Raw genomic sequence first — 18,969 nt, forward strand, 5'->3', positions numbered from 1 at the left:
ATTCCAGCCAGTGTTAGTCACAGTGTTCTGTTGTTTGCAGCTAAATACTTACTTAACTGAAAAGATTTTGACTTGGCCATAAACTTCATAAGATGTATTTGTTCTGTGCACTTTCAGTCCACCTTGAGTTTTTATTCCTTATTTTGTTATTCTGATACCTTCCTGCTAAGTGCCAAATGGCATATGTGTATCATTTAAACCGAATTTGAATTAATTTTGGTTCTGAAACAATATTCTAAAGCTGGAAAGACTCTGGCAACTTAAAACTCAAGAGCAATGGGCTGTCAGTCACTGACAGCAGGACCCTCACCACGCTGTTCCTAAGGGCAGTGGCACTGAAGTTCAACACGAGGCCCGGCTCTGCGATCAAACGCGGCAGGAAGGAGACGAAGGCTTCTGGCTCCTTGGGTTTCTTCAGGTGGGCGAACCGAGTCATTCCTAGAACATTCCTCCTGTGTGATTTGTAAAGAAATTATTATGAAAACCAATGTAGACGCACACATAAAAGAGGGAATTGCTAAATGTATATCATCCACACCCACAGGACCAAGTGGTCTTGGGAAAGATGGCTTATTTGGGGTCCAGGAAAGAGAAGGTACAAGACGACTATGGCACATCTACTAGAAAGCAAGAAAGTGCTCAAGAAATGATGGGGACATGTCAAAGGGACCCCCAAGTTAGCCTGAAGGGGCTCCCATCGGCCAGATGTGGGTCAGATTAACATAAAAAAGAATAATGATGGTCATGACCAAAGAATCCACAGTGATGCTCAAAAAAAAAAAGTAAAGATGAAGAAAGTAAGTAGAAACATCACCGTTCTGTAGCCATCTAAAAACTGAGCAGAACAAGGATTAGCAGTGGATGCTAAAGCCATGGGTGACACATTCTTAAAGAACAGGGAACTTATGTGACCTCAAATTATCAGACCCATCTTCGTTCATTGCAAAAGGGAAAATGTATCCACCATGCAGAAAGAGCTGTCACACATACAATGGAAAGTCTAATGACTCAGCAATGTCAATACGGGACAAATGACACGGATGTCCCTCCTGCAGGGATGCAACGAGAAGGACACAAGATCAACCACGTATTTAGTACTCCTCCCTACAATGTCTAATGTGAATATAGACTCGAGGAAGCAATAAAAAATACCCAAAGTCTTGAACATTCTATGACACAACCAGCTAGGACTCTTTAGAATGTGAACATTATGCAAGATGAAGAAAGTGGGGATACCGCTCTAAAGAAAATTATGGAAACACGTTAACTCCTGAATAGACCCTAAATTTCAAAAAAAAAAAAAAAGGAAAAAGAAAAAGACAGCTATAATGAATATTTTGGGGCAAACTAGGGAAGTCTGAGTATAGACTGAATATTAATTAGGTGGTATAACAGGATCGATGTTGAGTTTGCTGGGCATATCATGGTATTACTCAAATATTCACCTAGGAAACAAGGTTCCGAGTAAAGCGTTGCGGGCTGAGTGCTGAGGGGGGGAAGTACACACACACACACACACACACACACAGATAGAGATACACAGAGGGAAATAAAGCAAATAAAGGTGTGAAGAACTGGTGAATCCAAATGCAATATTTGAGTATTCACTGCACTATCAACTTTTCTGAGGTTTGAGATTTGCCTGAAGAAAACGCTAGGGAGAAATATCAATTACTCAAAATTCAGTACTGCAATCTCAAGGAAGTTGTACGTAGTTGTGTCTCCTTAGTGCTGGATATAAGGAACTAAGAAAGGTGGAGACCTACCTGCAGCCATCACCATTTTTAAGTCTCTTCCATCTTTCGTACAATTTATTTGCGAGTTCGAAATCCGCATCCCAGGTAGACCGATCCAGAGGAAGGCTGCCTTCCCAATGAGGATTTTCTAAAAGGCAGATCAGATTCCACATGTACGTTTACGGAAGGCACAGTTCCATCGTTAACACAGCCTGCCAGGACTGCAGAGAGAGCCTGTGCCCTCTCCCCTCTGGCTGCGTTGCTCCAAGCCCCGCCCCCACCTCAATGGCAAACGATGTGTCAACTGAAACAAACATGTGGAAAGCAAAACTAAATCGAATTATGTAAAGGTAGTAACAGAAAAGACACATGGCTCATGATACAGCCTGAAAGAGGTTAAAATTACACTCAGAACATTTTTAACAGCTTTAAATCTCAAAGGCTAAACGGCTTCCATGTAACTGCTAGTCATCATTGAAGTCCCTTGGGCTACTGTGTAGAATGCTGATGGATAAACCCTCCAAAGAGGGCCAAGACCAAGGGCTCAGCCGACAGAAGGTGTACGTGTTTATATCTATAAACTGGTCTCCTGCTCAGCCCACCCTTGCTACTTCTCTGTTCAGTCTCATCTGTGCTACAGAGCATCTTGGGAGAGAACAGGGGAACCTCCCCAAAGAAATCTCTGTGCTATAATACTCTACTTGAATTTAACATTTGAATACACCAAAAGGCAGGAACAAAACAAGAAACAGCTTCCTCGTCAACACTACAGCCTCGGTCTCACTCCACAGTGAGCACCCCTGCAAGAGGCTGATGCTCCTGTAGCTACAGTCTGCAAAGGCAAGCCGACGTTATTCTTAATAACTTTTTGTCAACCTTTTTTGACCTTCCAATTTCTCCTGGTGTCCAGGGTGATCAGCCAAGGATGACTGAATAATGTGTCTGGAAAATCTTCCAAAGTACAAGCGACCTACGGGGGCATTATTTACACAAGGACTTCAGCACAGTTTTGGAGCATTCTGAACAATTCCATGCCGTTCTGTTAAGGAGCATGCTCTTTCAGAACAGAGTATGATGCAATTATGTTCACAGGACTAATTATCCCATCTACAAATGCTAATTTTCCTCATGACGTCCCACCCGACCCCCAACTAGAGCTCTACAGAGGGCCTCGGGGCAAAACACTTACCTGCGTGTGACTTTCCCATGAAATAATGCATGCCACAATGTGCTATCACTTCAAAACCCAGACTCCCTTCCTAGATTGAAAAGTAATATATGAATAACTTAAAACACAGCACTAAACATAAAAATCCTCATGCACTCAGACGCAAAGCAGATGCTGGCCTCTGCCGCAGTGAATTTTCACTTGAACAGAAGCTGAACAACTAGAAAGGGATCTTGTCTTCCTTTATCCTTGGATGGGAGCCCTTGGGTGCTCACTCCCAGGGAGGATCACGACGGTGGATTCTGTTCAAGAATCAACATCCACAGTGACAACCTCTGGGCCCCTAAGACACCCAGCGGTCTTCTAAATTAAAGGCGAAATCAGTGTCAGGGTACTTAGTAGGTTTTTTACAAAAACTGTGCTCGAACCCTCTGAGAAACAGCAGACAGACCTATGGTAACTAACTCCTAAGCTACTCAGGACACTCAAATTAATGTCCTATTTCCTGCAGGTGAGGAAAGCACACACTTGCTACTTCCACGCACACCTGACACCTGCCTGCTCCCTCCCACCCTCTCTCTCCCTATAAACATCTCTTGATTAAAAAAAGGAAATTTCTATGAAACCTTTCCTGATCAAAATATGCACACACACAAAATTAACCTAACATTTTGTTTAGTTTTCCGAAGTCCTATCTTTAGGCTCATAGCTAAACATGAGGCATTTCTAACTATGAAATGCCAATGCTAATAAGTGAGAAAAATCATAAAGATGGTTGCATGGATGTCTCATAGTGGAAAATCAGAACCCAGCATCATACAGAATAGCTTGGATCAAAAAGAAGCAATAATAGCAACTAAATGAAAAGAAAGGAACATTAAGGAAAAAATGAGACATGTTTAAGATCTAAATTAAACATCATTTACCCAGATTTTTTTTAGAAAGCACTTTCTTAACTGTGAATTCTTTCAAACTTTAGACTTGGTCCACTAAAGAATTTCAAGGTTTATGACAACTGCGAATCACTTACCAGAAGTCTACATAGAGCATTTAACCATCTCATTTTTTTGCCATCCTTATAAGTATGCACTAAGTCTGCACTCATTCCACACATTTCGTAAATAGATGGAAATAAAATTGATCTACTTGTGATGCCTTATTTCACTCGAGAACCTCATATTACTTTATGATAAATAGTAACATTTTCCAAATTAAGATTTCTATATCTAAACAATGCACCATCTATGACTGGCCTGGTAATATCCTTAAAGAGAGCCGTAAAGGACATGAACTTAACCTAGTCAATAAAACCCATGCACTATGGGTTGATAAGGGGAAACAGTAATCACAACAAAAATTATGATACATATATAGTTTTTGCAAACAATACCTTGGTTGGTGCAGAGTAAATCTGTAGAGGTATTGCAAAAATGGCACCTGTGTTTGTAGTCAAAAATACACTAGTGAATAGATTTATGGAAATGTCTTTAACGGCAAATGTCAAAGAAAATATATTCCAACAGCCTGGAGGTAGAAATAAAGGGCCAGTGAAATTCAGAATCTAAAAAACAAAAGAAGAAGAAGAAGAAGCAAGAGAAATTACTTTCCTAACATTAACTATGATTAAAATCATAGGTGTAACAGTAAACGTCTATATTTTGAGAAATATAATTTTACTCAGTGATTTCTAGGTCAAAAATTGAAGTATATGTATATAAATGATAGGCTTCAAATACTATTTAAAATGTAATTGTTTATAAATTTCACAAAAGTAATCATGTAACTTTCATAGGTGGTGTTTTGCAAAAACCTAGTCTTTTATCATAAACCAGGTTTATTTTTACTAAATACAACCCTTTTAGTATAAATTACACATTATAAAATTTTTTCATAATTGGTAAGAGCAAATATCTCTGGAAGGATAAATCTGGTTCCTTTGACTTCCTTGAATAATAGTTTTAAAAAGACAGAGAGATCCTAAAAGTAGTTCCGAAAATGTTAAAACTATTTGCTTTAAAATTGGCGAATAAATATTACCTTTTATAAATATTAACTTCAATATATCTGACCACAAACAAAGCTTAAAAAAGGCTAAAACCTGGTAAAAGGTAGTGCCGTACCTTCAGAAGGTGCTTGGCCTCCTTGGGCACAAACACGTCATTCAACACCACACTGTGGTCAAAGTGACTGAGGCACCACACCGTCCACACTCCCGATGTGTTCTCGTGGGTCTCCAGGTGGAACTGGGCTGCAGATGAGTCCATTCTGAAATACCTGTGAACACAGCATGTGCAGGCATCAGCCCTGAGTGTAAGGCAACCGTCGGCCCTCGAACGAGCCTCTGATTGCAAGAGCAGCATCATGACACGACAGAGACTGATGCTGGCACTGGGAATAACCTTACTGATCACCTCCTCCAACCTTCCTTCCCACAAGCTCAGCACTGAAGGCCAGAGCGGAAACGACAGGGCCAGAATGCAGACAGCTCACAGAGGTGGAACCAGGACCCAGACATAACTGAGAAACACGCCGGGAGTTTCGCTTCTCCCACACCTGGCTGCCTGGCCTGGAACCTATTTCGTGAACTGACTCATTCAGCTTCCCCTTTCCCATTCTGCAAACAACCCTTTTCCTGGTTGTCAGAAGTGCTAATGCATGCCAGGCAAGCCCAGAGAATCAGACAAGTCTTCATTATATTCCTCAATCATTTCTAAACACACACACACACACATACACACACACACACCATAGATTCCAGGGAAAGTGGAGTTTACCTACCCTGGAACCACTGGAGAGGAGAGGCATGCTTCTAGTATTGGAGTATTCTTTGTTTTCTTCACAGCTTCTTTCACTCCATTGTCACACGGTGTAGCTGTTTTGAGGGATACAGAAATAAAACGTCAAACGTCAGTATCTTTTCTTTCGCCATGCCTAAACAAGAACAAGATATGAGTGTTACTCATAACTTTTTAACTATTTCACTTTTTCTGTCTCCATTAAAATCATGCATCAGATGTAAATGGTAAAATCTTTTCTCAAACACCATAGTTCTTCTTTACTGGCTGGCTGCCAACAATCCACAACAGGGTGTCTGCCACCCCACCCCCTTTTCATAAACCAACCTCTCACTTCTTCTGGGTGGGGGGAGGGTCAATGCTTGTGGCGTTTATTTGACAAAGCTCTGCATTCACCACATTCACGGTAAGTAAGAGGAACGCCCTTAGGTCTGCCAGAGACGACAGAAGTGATGAATGGGGCTCAGCTGGGTGGGGGGAGGGGGAGCATGTGGAGGCAGGAGCAAGACAGAAATACAACCTCAATGACAAGAAGGAGCTCCTCCGTCAAGGTGGGACTGCGTTGCACAACACCGCTGCTTATTCAAAACAACCAGCTGTCCTTGAGCGAGGCCATACTATTAAATCACTGGTATTGCATTCTGAACTCTAATGCTAACGCCCAACTCTTTTTTATTAAAGTTAGATGTATGATTAAAAAAAATTCTAATGTGAACAGAAAGTATAGAAATAAAATCTACCTTTTACTCTTGCCTTCTCAATTATCTTAGAGGAATAGCTGGTAACAGATTCTTGAGCGTTTTTCCAGTTTTTCTATCTCATAAGCAAGTGCATGGATTCCCCTAAAACACCCACATGCACACTCGCTGCCTGCATTACAGGCCTGCGTGTGCTTCCTGACAGCTGCGCAGTACACCCTGCAGCTGAACTACAGCTCAACCAGTCTCCACCCGGGGGATGTTCATCTTAGTTCTACAGTCACGCACAACGCACATTTCTGTAGGTAGAGCTTTGAATACACGTGTGTCTGTAGGTAAGTTCCTAGAGGTAGGTAGAATTAAGAATTGAAGAGCACACAGGGGCATTTTAAATTTTCACAGAGTGCCCATTTTCCATCCAAAAACACCAGGATCAATTTATATTCTTGTCAAAAAGACAAAAGCTTTTCTCTCCTAATCATGACCAACACAGGAGATTAATGATCTTTTTTTATTTTTATCAACCTAAGTAATAACTTACATCTCCCTTGTTGCTTTCAATGAAATTTTCTTTCGATATAAGTGACATGATTTCATGTTTAAAATGCATTTGCATCTCTTTACAGGAATCTCAACTGTAAGTAGGAACCCGAAGCCTGGACTGGGTTGGCACTCCGGATCCCATCTGCACCGCACTCTCCACGGAGAATCGAAACTGGGGCGGCACAGCCTCTCTCTCCGTGACAGGGGTCTCTCCAAACACATTTACACTCTGGTCTTTCAAATCACCCACTGTGTTTCGCCGTAAACTCAAATCCCGAATGCAAGTGGCCTCGACAACCACTTTCTCCAAAGAATGGGGAAGGCTGGAAGCCAGCCCAGCCCCTTCCTTAGAGCCCTGGCTCAGCTGGGGCTGGAAATCAATTCACGGAAAGAATGGCCATCAATACAAAAACGAGACGACGGTCTCCAATATTTTGAAAATCTGTACCTTTGCACGTAAAAGAGGCAATTTTTGTGAAGTTCATTGTAGAAGGAGGCAGGAGCACCGGTTCAAACTGCAGAGACAGAGCGTCTCTCTGTGAGAAATGACGGACATCCTGTAACAACAAAAAAGCCTGCATCACCACTCTCCGCTCGGCCACTGTCCGTCTCATTTGACTCAACTCTGTTATGATGCGGAAGGAGCTCGGACTGGCATTCACACAGCAACTGCTCAGCAGATGGGGCTACAGCAGAGTGAAGGGGGTGCTGACAACCTGCACCCCAAAGTGGGTGGTAGCAGGGGAAAGTGGGTTTAAACGAAAGCAAAAGGGCAGGGAGACGAGTGTTTCTGTATTTGCCCCTGAAAAGCTCCCTCATGTTCTGCAATGAAATGAACACTTCCAAGTTTAACGTGTACTTGACGTAAGCATTTACCATTACCTGAATCCATATAAAGCTGTTTCCCGAATGTAATATATACATGTTTACGGCCGACTCATCTGTCCAAAAGAATCAGAGGGGTGAGATTGAAACAAAAGCCATCTCATTCTCACATGACACATTTTCTCTAAAACATGTAACTCATTTTTCAGTACCACAATTGAAACTAGGAGCTATTTTCTGCTGGGTATTCTTTTAAGTCACAACAAAAAGGATCCTTACAAAAAGACTGACCTGCCAACCCAGGCTCTCTAACTGATACAGAATGGCCAGCAGAGAAATCTGAGGTCAGGGCCAGACCATGGCAGCTCTGAATGCAACCAACCACCAAGTGGTTTCCGGTGAGGCCACCCTGTCCCATGGCTGAGACAGCCCCTGGTTTCCTAATGTGAACAACCACACTTGGAAAAAATGAAGCCTTGGGATATCAGAACATGGCCTCCCTTCTAACCCTCACCAACAGAAGTGGGACAGGAGTCTTTTCGACACTGATGTCCACCTGGCCACTCGGAGAATCACCAGAAACTAGAAACCCAAGGACAGGAAAGCGTTCCTGCTGAATTACTATTAGTACAATCATTTCTGATTCCCGGAAAGTAGATGATGTCTGGTCAACAATGAAGACTGCTGATAAAAAAACTATATTCTGGTGCTGTTTCTTTCTCTGAATATGTACATACACATGTGTGTGTGTGTGTGTGTGTACACACTCATGTACCAGAATAGGCTGGACGACCAATGAATAACAGCAAATCCTATATTATAACTGTCATGGATCACATAATACGTGTCTCCAAGAAAAGTTCTTCGAGACTTAAATTGATGAATGAGGTTATTTCTGGTAAGTAGTACGCATATTTTCAAAAGTGACACTCATGGAACAAACACTGAAATTTAAACGACTCTAACTTGTCAGGCCTCCGAGACAGCCAGTGTCCCATCAACTATTTAAAAAAGGACAAGACAGGAGGCTTTGGTCAGTGGAACTTCTGCAGATCAGCAAAACTGGAACACGATATAAGACTTCGAATACTCTGTGAATATTTATACTAGATTCTTGTGCCCAATTAATCTCTTTACTAACTCCAGAATGCCAAGAAAAACTATTCCCAAGGAAACTCAGAATAGTTTGCATTTGCCTCTTCATTTACTCCAAAAATTTACTAGCAGCTGCAGGCTGAGAACCAGTTGCTATTAGAGTTTCTCAGTAATGAAAGTGGAGGCTCTTCTGGGTTACACTGCAGTGATACAATCCACAAGTGAATGTCGCAGAACGACGCGACACAGGTTAATCACGATTTATTACCATAAAAACCTTCAAATATTCCACCTTACCTGAGGTCTCAGATTTATCTGTAGCTACATATATAATAGAAAGATGATCTAACAAATCTTGTGTGTTTTGTTCAAATTCTTTTGAGGAGTTTTCCGTTGTTACAATTATGCTCATTTGTAGCCGTAAGACATCATCTGATTCCAGATAACAACTCTGAGATGGGAGGGATAAGAAAAAAAAAAAACGGAACAACTCAAAAAATTATCTGAACATTGTGATCTCGAATTTTAGGGATAAAAAGCACTTCAGGTAAGGGCATGTACACTTCTGAGAACAGAATGTGCCGCTTTGTTTTTGAAAACTAAGCAAAGAGGCAGGAACAAAGGCAGAAAGAAAACACTAAATTTTTCATTTTTACCTTTAATCGCTGACACACTTTATTATGTAAACTGCATTCCAGTTGCACCTGCAAGAGGCTAGAATTAGTGGTTTCTGCCTAAAAGAAGAAAAAAAGGGGGGGAGGGAAACGACTTAAAAGCAAGCAAAAGGCACAATCTAGCATGAATAGCAGACAATCTATCATTTATTCAGAAACTACATTTACTCATTCAACAAATATTTGAGTAGCTGCTAAATGCTGGGTATCACTCTACCTACTGGAAAGACAACAGTGAATGAAACAAAAATCTGTTCTGTCACTGCGTTGACATTCTAATGGAAACCATAAGCTCTCCCCTTGGGCAACAGGAGCATTCCGACTATGGCAATAGGCAGATGAATACGTTCTAAATATACACAGGAACGCTGCAGCCTGGCATCTCAGACTTCTTGAACACTTTGTTTCAACAGAGGAATCTACTGCTATTTTAAAGTGGGTGCACCCAGTAAAAGCCAATGAACTGTTCTCACATCTGCCTTCCTTCACAGAATGACCTTAAAAGCAATGATAAGACATAAGAGATGTCCAAAATTCAACTGGCTATACTTTTTATTTTTACTTTTTAATTACACTTTACATTCAGTATTATTTCATATTAGTGTCAGGTATACAGCACAGTGCTTAGACAATCACGTACTTTACAACGTGTTCCCCTCGACATTTCCAGTGCCCACCTGGCACCATATTTGGTTATTACACTATTATTGACTATATTCCCTGTGCTGTACTTTCTATCCTCGTAACCATTTTGTAATTTCCAATCTGTACTTCTCACTCTCTTCACCTTTTCACCCAGCTCCCCCGCCTACCCTTCCCATCTGGCAATCATCAGTTTTTTCTTTGTATCTGTAAGTCTGTTCCGTTTTTCTGTTCGTTTTGCTTTGTTCTTTAGCGCCTACATACATGTGAAACCCCATGGTATTTGTCTCTGCCTCCCTGACTTATTTCACTGAACACAATCCCCTGGGGGTCCATCCGAGCTACTGCAAGCGGGACGATTTCACTCTTTGTCATGGCCAAGTAACAGGCCACTCTACGTACGCATCACGTCTCCTTCATCCACTCATTTTCTGACACATCCTTGGGACGCTTCACTATCTTGGCTACTGCAAATAATGCTAATCCCATGAGCACTTGAAAAGGCTGCATACTCTGTTGCTTTGGGTTGAAGTGTTCTAAAAATATTAAATCCATCTCGTCTAATGTGTCACTTAAGGCTGCTGTCGGATGACAACAGGCTGTTAAAGTCCCCGACTATGATCGCATGACTATTGCTTATCCTATTTTTCCTATGTGGAAGAGCTGTGAATGGAAGGAACACAGTATATGAAAAAAGGCAGAAGTTCGTCGAGTTTGAAGATCTTAAGAGCCACAGGAGATGACACTGACTTATCTTGAAGCAGGATATGCAGAGTCCCATGCAGGGACACAGCCATCTGGGATGGAGGGTGGCGCCTGCAGGCACCGAGCACATGACGTCGGGTGGCGCAGCCTGTGACTCCGAAGGGCCTGCCTGTGAGAGTTCCTCCTTTGCTAGGTTTGATATGTCTGGTGTGGTTATTACCAAAAAGGCACAAGGCTTGGCAGCCACCGTCGGAGCACCAGAAAATCTCCGCAAGGCAAGAAGGCATTCCTCAGACCCTGGGCTGGCTTAATTTCGGGCAAGTGTCTCTTTACTCCAGGAAGATTTAGTGAGAAGTAGAATCACCCTAATTATGTTTAATTTGTTAGGTTTACAGGAATTACCTAAGCACATTATACAAAAACCCATTTTAACTACTTCAATAGTCATTCAGGCAATTAAAGTACAGAAAAAAAAATATTTCAGAAGTTTAACCAAGCTTGTAAATGAGACCAAACATTCACCAACAGCTCTTTTTAAAAGGTACAGTAATTACTAGTATTTGCTAGACTTAAAACAGAAAACCACCACTTGTGAACAGAATCAAAACCCTGTGAGATCAAAGAGATTTTTGAATTTGTTTTTCTGGGAACAAATCCCACTACCAAAGACATATATTTTTTAAAAGCCCACCACTTCTCTAAAACTGCTTTCACCAAAGTTACAAACAACGTCCATGTCCAAATCCAGTAGAAACTTCTCCTTGTGCCCAACCCTTCGCCCCCCACTTAACACCATTAACCATTTGTCCTTCTGGCTTTTCTCATTCATCCTGGGCTCTTCCTCCTGGGACCATCGGATGTTAAAATTATTCTAGATTTTGTCTTTTGCCCTCTTTACTCTCTGGGGGAAGGGGTGGTGGAGCAGGGGGTGGGGGTGAGTATGGAGGGGTGAGTGTGGGGGGCAGGTGGGGAGGCTCTAGGACAAGTTGAAGTTTATTTCTCCATCTCAGACCTCTCTGCACACCCATCCCTCCAACCAACAACAGGGCGTGCCCATGAACCCTCCCTCATACAAGTCAAGGCCGTGAACCTTGCTCTGTGCCTCCTCTTAGCACCATTATTCGTGTGCTTATTTGAGCCAGAAATCTGAAAACCAACTTCACCTTCTCGGTTACCCTCCTAAAACAAACTCCAAACCAACTCATACTGATTATACCTTCTCAGCAGCCCTTGAATCCATTCACTTATCTCCAGGCCTGTGGGCCACATCCAGCCCACGGCCTGCTCTGGATAACAGAGCTTCATTGGAACACAGCCATCCTTATTCCTTGTGTATTTTCTATGGCTGCTTTCAGGCTACAATGGTGAAGTTGGGTACTTGCAACAGAGGTATATAAAAATAGCTACTCTCTGGGCCTTTACAGAAGAAGTTCAGGGAGCCCTAGCCCTAGTGGGAGGGAGACACAGAGGCAGGTGGGCTGCTGCACCAATCTTCTCCTGGCATCCCAGTGTCTGCCTCTGCTCCATGCCACTGTCCACGGTGCATCAAGAGTGAGTTTAGAGAAGAGAGTATGGGGGCGATGAACGGCGATGGGAGGAGACTTGATTTGGGGTGGTGAGTACAAAACACACACTGCTGATGTGTTATAGAATTGTGCAACTAAAACCTATATAATTTTATTAACCAGTGTCAACCCAATAAATTCAATAAGTGAGAGGGAAAAAGATGAGTTTATGCAAATCAAGTCAAGCCACTATCTGCTTAAAACCCTTCAAAGACTTCCTGCTTGGCCCAAGTCCCAAATCCTTCACTGTAGCTACAAAACTCAGATGCCTGCCTAGTCTCTACCGACTGGGTCATGCTGCTGCCTCACAGGTTGACTTTCTGCTGTGTTTTGCCTTCAACCTCTGAATTTGCTGATCCTTTGCTTTGAACCCACATTTCTGACTCACCTTCCCCTCCACCTAGCTAACCCCGCTTCATCCTTCATGTCCCAGCTTAAACATCACTCAGGGTTTCCTGACACCGCAGCTGCGGTAAGGGCCGTTACTCACACCCACAGCCCCTTTGCACCTGACCTTCGGTAACACTCCTCATTATAATGCAGTACCTTGTTCAAGGTCTGTCTTCCCTAGCAGACTGTAAGCACCTTGTCTGAAGGTTTACCACAATCCCTCCCATTTAGTCGGCACTCCATACACAGCTGGTGAGAAAAGAAAAGTGCGCACACAGCTACCTGCTTGCTTGAAAAAGGATAGAAACTAAAACTAATAAGCATTGGGTGTAAAAACTAAAGTCTATCAAAACCTGATACATTGCATGTGCTTCTGACCTAAAACTTTCAATGAAAGTTTAGACAAAGACCCATATCAACACACTTTCAACATATACTTTACAATTAAGTTGGGTTTTTATAGCCCAACAATTTAATCATTTGTCTTAAACTGGTGAGGCAATTCTCTTCCCTAAAATATTTTTTCAACTGTTGAAATAATGTTAGGAGTTCAAAATTATGATTTGGAATATGATTGAAAATCCTATTTTCACAGTCATCTGATGTAATTTAAATCCTAATACTTTGTCATACTTGCTAAATTTGGATGGATGGATTTAGAATGTACCATTTTAAGATTCTTCTTTTAGCTGGAAACAAAACAAAAACAGCCCACTACAGTGTTTCCTTTGCTGTAGAACATATTTCAGAATCCCACCAGGGGGAGTTCCAGAGCCTGCAAACTGCCCTGGAACCACGATGCTAATTTTTCTCAAAGAGAAATTTAAACCGTTCATGTCTTTCTTTTAAAAAAATCTATTGATTGCAATCTTGATTTTGAAAAGAAAACTATAACCAAACAGGAGCCAGCTGGGGCAACCACACACGCTGGGAATACAAATCCCCCCCTGAAAGGACCCCAGCCGGGCCTATTTGTAATGGCCGTGGGGCATCTCCTTCCCCAGGAGTGTGCCTGTGCAGATTATAGAAGAAAAACAAACAACCTATTTCTCTACCTCCCACACCACTTGAAAAAGTGAGTTCATAAATTTCATAGCTAAGAGAAAGAAATAATTCCTTAGTTTTCACACTAAGTACAGGGTATTATTATTTCCTTTTGGAAGACAGGAGCGGGGGTGTTGGTTGGAGGGGATAAGTGACTTACCAAAGGGTCCTAAAGTTAGTGGAAAAATGGAAAACAATAAAAGATCTTTTAATACAAGTCAGTGTTTTTTCCAAGTAAATCAGAACAGACCAAGTCTCTTCCTCCTAGGCACTTTAAAAGCCTAAAAATTCTTCAAGGTAGAAACTCATTGGAAAACATACCAAGGCATAATACAAAAAAACAGGCAAAGAGCAATGTAAAAACTCTTTTTTTAGGACTTTTAGTCCCTGGTTTTGTGGTGAAGGGATATGAATTCAGGTAACTGGATTTAAGAGAAAGGGAAAAAAATCTCCTTCCTTTATTTGTTAAGAAATTGGTCTTTGTGGCTGGGACCAAGGGCAGAGAGTGATTTGGGAGGACTGTGTGTAATTAAACATAGACGGGGAAAAATGATAGATGGTTTCAATGAGTTTTATTAACAAGAGTACACCACCATATCCCAACAAAAGTGTATGAGAACGTACACTGATGAGACAGAGTTGAACTTACAACAATCCTGGTAACGACCACACACGAAATCCTCTCATTTAAGGACTAAAACCTGTGAAATACCAAAGACTTACATAGACAAGTCCCAATCTTAGATTCTACTTTCCTCAGTTTTCTCCACTTTCACAAGTTCAAGGGCTAAATTGCAGCGGTCCTTAGAAAGGTAAACCTTTTGTGCCGACGTGCGCATCAGCAGGAACACAGTGTCCGCAGAAGCCAAGCGCCCGCCCCAGCCAGTGGCCCTTGTGCACACCTCGCTGGGTACAATGCATTCTACACAGCACACGACTTTGCATGAAACGAGCACTTTCTTGGGTCCCTTCCACACAACACTCATATTCTATAACCAAACTCCCAGTTCACTGTTTCCTGCCTAACAGACGGGCTCAGTGGAGTTAACCGCAAGCACCGAGCACCGTGTGGTTGCTCACCCTTGGGGTTTCACCCCTTCAGCACCACTACTATTGCCACGACTAACCCTCCTTCTGGTCCTCTGATATTTAACCACCAAATCCAAAGTTACCTACGTCACCAGACCCACTCCCGAAAATATTTGAAAAAGAACAGGAATTGGCTGAAATGAGGTTTTTGTTTTGTTACAAGGGAACGTAGACAAAAGTACATGTACAACATTTTCCCTTTACGTCTTCTGTGAAGGGGCAGCGTGACCACATGCCCTCATTCAACGTGGACTCAAGATCAAGCTCAGCCACAAGACCATGGGGACGTTCCTGCGCTTTCCAAGAGTCAGCTTCATCTTCAATAAAACCGAATCAATGAACTCACAGCCACATGCGAAACATTAAATGAGATATGCGTGCCAATCATGGGGCGCACACCGGGTTCTCAGGAGGGAGCATGATTATTCTTACGTGTTCCTTCACAGTGAATGCATTAAATTAGTAAAATTCCACAACAAATAATTTAAATGCAAGTATTTTTCTCATGTCGAATTTGTTAGAGGGGGAACTCCTCTTCCCTGACCTTCGGTTTCTAAGAGAAGGGATTTTTTTTCCTAAAACACTTCAAATCCTTGTTGTCTTATTTCACCATTGGTTAATTACCCCCCAAAAAGAGAGAAGTGTTATTGATTGCACATCACTTCCCAGCCCCCCTGAATGTGCCACTAACCCGGAAAGATGAACAAACAGCACTTTAGAGAACTAGGTAGCACTGAGGTGTGGAGACTTCTGTCGGGCCAAGTGGCAGTAGCCTGAATTTTTATAGTTGGTGGCCCTGGCTTGTGCCCTCGGGAGGCTGGCTTTTAACTACCACCACCTGGGCTGGCGCTTGCAATACAGCCATGTGGGACTTTCACCTTGGTGGGTCACGCAGCACGCAGGGGTTCTGTCCAAAGGCTAGCAACTATTTTTATACAACTGGATGCTGCTGGGCCTTAAGCAAACGGCAGGTGGGTCCTGAAGGCCTGGCTCAGCCCTTGAACCAGGGCCCAGGCTCAGCAAAAGTTCAGGAGTTCGGATGCAGGCTGCTGTAGCTTGACCTTGAGCCGCAAAAGTGCAGCTTTTACCTAAGTAGATGTGGTGTGGCAAGGATGAGGCTATGAAGAAAGGGTGTTGCAGCAGAAATCAGTGAGGTGGTTCCTCAAAAAAGTAAACACACCACACCACAAAAGTGGTAGGAGGGACTCAGACAGACACTCGGGCCCTCATGTTCATAGTGTTACACACAGCAGTCAGAAGGTGGGGACAACCCAAAATGCATTGATGGCTGAGTGAATAAACAACACGCAGTAGGTACATACAGTGGACTGTTATTCAGCCTTAGAAGGGGAGGAAATTCTGACAGGTGCTACAACATGTACGACCCTTGAAGACATCATGCAAAGTGAGATAAGCAAGTCATGAAAGGACAAACACCGCGTGACTCTACTTCTATGAGGAGACCTAGAACAGTCAGAGTCACAAAGACAGAAAAGAGACTAATGGTCGCCAGGGGCAGAGAGGGGGTGGGAACGGGCGTTAAGTGAGTACTGGGCACAGAGTTTCGGTTTGAGATGATAAAGAAGTTCTAGAGATGGACGGCGGTGATGGCTGCACTGCAACATGAATGTGTCTAATGCCGCTGAACTGTGCGCTTAGAGATCGTTAAAATGGTAAATTTGTGTGACGTATATTTTACCACAAGAAAACAAAACAAAAGGGAAGAAATAAGAAAGGAAAGGGAAAAGAAAAAGATATTGCACAGTCAGGACTCTTCCCAAAATAGAGCTTCCAGAACACTATCTGCTGCTTTGAAGAAACTACGGGGTCCAGCTCCTGGCGGGCAGTGTGGACAGGCTGCTCCAGGCCCTCTTTTCTGCACGATCTTCATGGCTAAGAGTCAGAACTGTGAAGGGCGGAGCTGAAATTCGAGAGGTTGGTCCATTGACTCAGAAGTGTCTCCCCCCTCCCACCCCCCCGCCCAGTTCACTGGCATTAGATTTACTAACCATGTAAATGCTAACCACCAGGTTCGATTTTCAAGATCCAAAGTGATAAAGCCATAGAAGGGTGACAGATTTTACACAGAAAAAGAAAGAAGGTTATTCTTGTTAAGGAGGTACGCTGTCACCTTGGGTTGAGTCACAGAAGTCATTTGACAAAATGGTTGCACGTGCCAAGGAGACAACCAACCACTAAGGTCTGTCCTTGGCACCATTGGCTCCATTCCGGAAATCAAAGAGGTGCCTGGAGGTTGGAGAAACACGCTCCAGTCTTCCTACTGGAACAAGAGGAACAAAAACCAAGAAAAAAAAAAGGAAGGCAGACTGATGACGCGGGAGGAAGAGAGGGCTGCCCTTTGGAAAGAAGCTGACATCTTAGGGGACAAGGAGACAGAGCTGAAACAGAACAGGAGACCTCGAAGGTCTCAGTTCCACAGACATGAAAAGAGGGGTGACGTAGCCTGGGACCCAACTGAAATGAGGAACATACATCTTGGTGCTTGGAGCTTTCATGAAAAAAAACAACAAAGAAGACAGGCAAGATCTCAGCAGACTGCAATTGCTCCCCTAAAAGGAACCAGGATTCCGTTCTAGGAATCATGGAGAAACACACGTCCAAAGCCAGCTACAGGGCCCACAGGAAGAGCCATATGGACCCGCACCTTCAAAGGCCGAGACCAAGGGTCACGTAAGATCTGCAGGGGCTGTGAAGGGCAGCCAGGGGAGATCAGAGCGGCAAGTTCAGAGCATTTTAGATGAGGACACAGTCACTGCCTGTGCCCCAAGGGAATACGTTTGATGTTCACGGAATTGGACTCCATCTAAGAGAGAGCACAGCACAGAGGAAACCCATTCAAGGGGAACCATGCAGGGCGAGGTCGACTGGCTCCCGGCCTGATTCAGGTGTTGGTCTAATGGGGAGGTCTCCTACGTAAGAGAATGCAATGCAGGGAAGAGAAGATTTATCACACAGTAGGTGCTTTCAGCAGACTCAGAACAGACTGACTTTTCTTCTCTTGCTTCGAGAGAACGCACAAGAAAACATCTAGAGAAATATCTAGAGGAATAAGCTATATAAATCTGGACAAGAAGTAAAAGGGAAAAAAAGAAAGGAATACACCAATTCCAGCAAACAGTAGCAGCTTACAAGTGTCAGAGGGCGGGGGGGGGGGGGGGGGGGGGGGGAAAAAACAAGAAAAANTGGGGGGGGGGGGAGAAACCAGCAAAAGACGCTGGTTAAACAGCAAGAACCTCAACCGAGCCTCTGTCATAGGAAGAGGGGTAACCCAGGACCACACACACATCCTGGAGGCCTGGCCCCAGCTAGGGAGAAGGAGGGGCACACTCACAACCTGGAAGGAGACAGAGAGTGTCGCCCAGCCATGGTCTATCCTCACGAGACCCTGAGCCTCCAACGTACCCACAGCAGCTCCCCTCCAGGAATCCGCTCAGAGCAATGCTCCATTTGAAGTAAGTGGAGTGAAAAAGGAAAAGCCTTCCCTCAGTGAGTGGGTTCCAGGAGCCTCGGTGATCCCCCAGTAGGAGGCACAGGAAACCGCAGCACGCTCAGATCTCACCGTCCGCACCCACGGTCATGGCCACAGCAGACACTCCATCCCTAGACAGAGGTCAACAGCATTCCGCACTCCAGTCAGCACGGGGTGCCGGAAACAAGGGCGCGCCCACAGGGAAAGAAAGCCACACCTAGTGACCAGCCTGCCACCCCTGCAAAGCTCTAGCTCAGGAAAGACCAGAGCAGCTCAGGGGCTGCTTCCAGAGACGGGAGGTGATGTGCACAAGTGGCTCCCCCCTAACCCCCAAAGGTCCCAAATCAGCTTCTTAACCAGCAGTCTCTCCCCATCAAGTTCAAATGCTGAGACCTCAGACTCAGAACAACTGGCACAAACTGAAGCTAAAACCAAGGTGATGCTGTCTGTCTGTCCTACACCCCTCTCTTGGGCAAACAGAAGTCCCGGGGACAGTTTCTGCTCACTACT

General features: G+C 43.6%; 1 protein-coding gene across 1 annotated transcript in view; it reads right to left on the bottom strand.

The window, feature by feature from the left end:
* Positions 1 to 18,969, bottom strand: part of TMEM131L (transmembrane 131 like) — a 140,433-nt gene that overhangs the window by 37,818 nt on the left and 83,646 nt on the right. The window contains exons 8-17 of the mRNA XM_037058366.1: positions 9,517 to 9,594; positions 9,158 to 9,311; positions 7,823 to 7,881; positions 7,389 to 7,497; positions 5,683 to 5,776; positions 5,025 to 5,178; positions 4,295 to 4,465; positions 2,926 to 2,995; positions 1,767 to 1,884; positions 311 to 452 (exon numbers count right to left, since the gene is read on the bottom strand). Of these exons, the coding sequence (XP_036914261.1) occupies positions 311 to 452; positions 1,767 to 1,884; positions 2,926 to 2,995; positions 4,295 to 4,465; positions 5,025 to 5,178; positions 5,683 to 5,776; positions 7,389 to 7,497; positions 7,823 to 7,881; positions 9,158 to 9,311; positions 9,517 to 9,594 (1,149 nt within the window). The remainder of the gene's footprint in view (positions 1 to 310; positions 453 to 1,766; positions 1,885 to 2,925; positions 2,996 to 4,294; positions 4,466 to 5,024; positions 5,179 to 5,682; positions 5,777 to 7,388; positions 7,498 to 7,822; positions 7,882 to 9,157; positions 9,312 to 9,516; positions 9,595 to 18,969) is intronic.

This window comes from Sturnira hondurensis, unplaced genomic scaffold (assembly GCF_014824575.4).
Source record: "Sturnira hondurensis isolate 20B ecotype Veracruz unplaced genomic scaffold, ASM1482457v3 Scaffold0010128, whole genome shotgun sequence".
NCBI classification, from domain to species: domain Eukaryota; kingdom Metazoa; phylum Chordata; class Mammalia; order Chiroptera; family Phyllostomidae; genus Sturnira; species Sturnira hondurensis.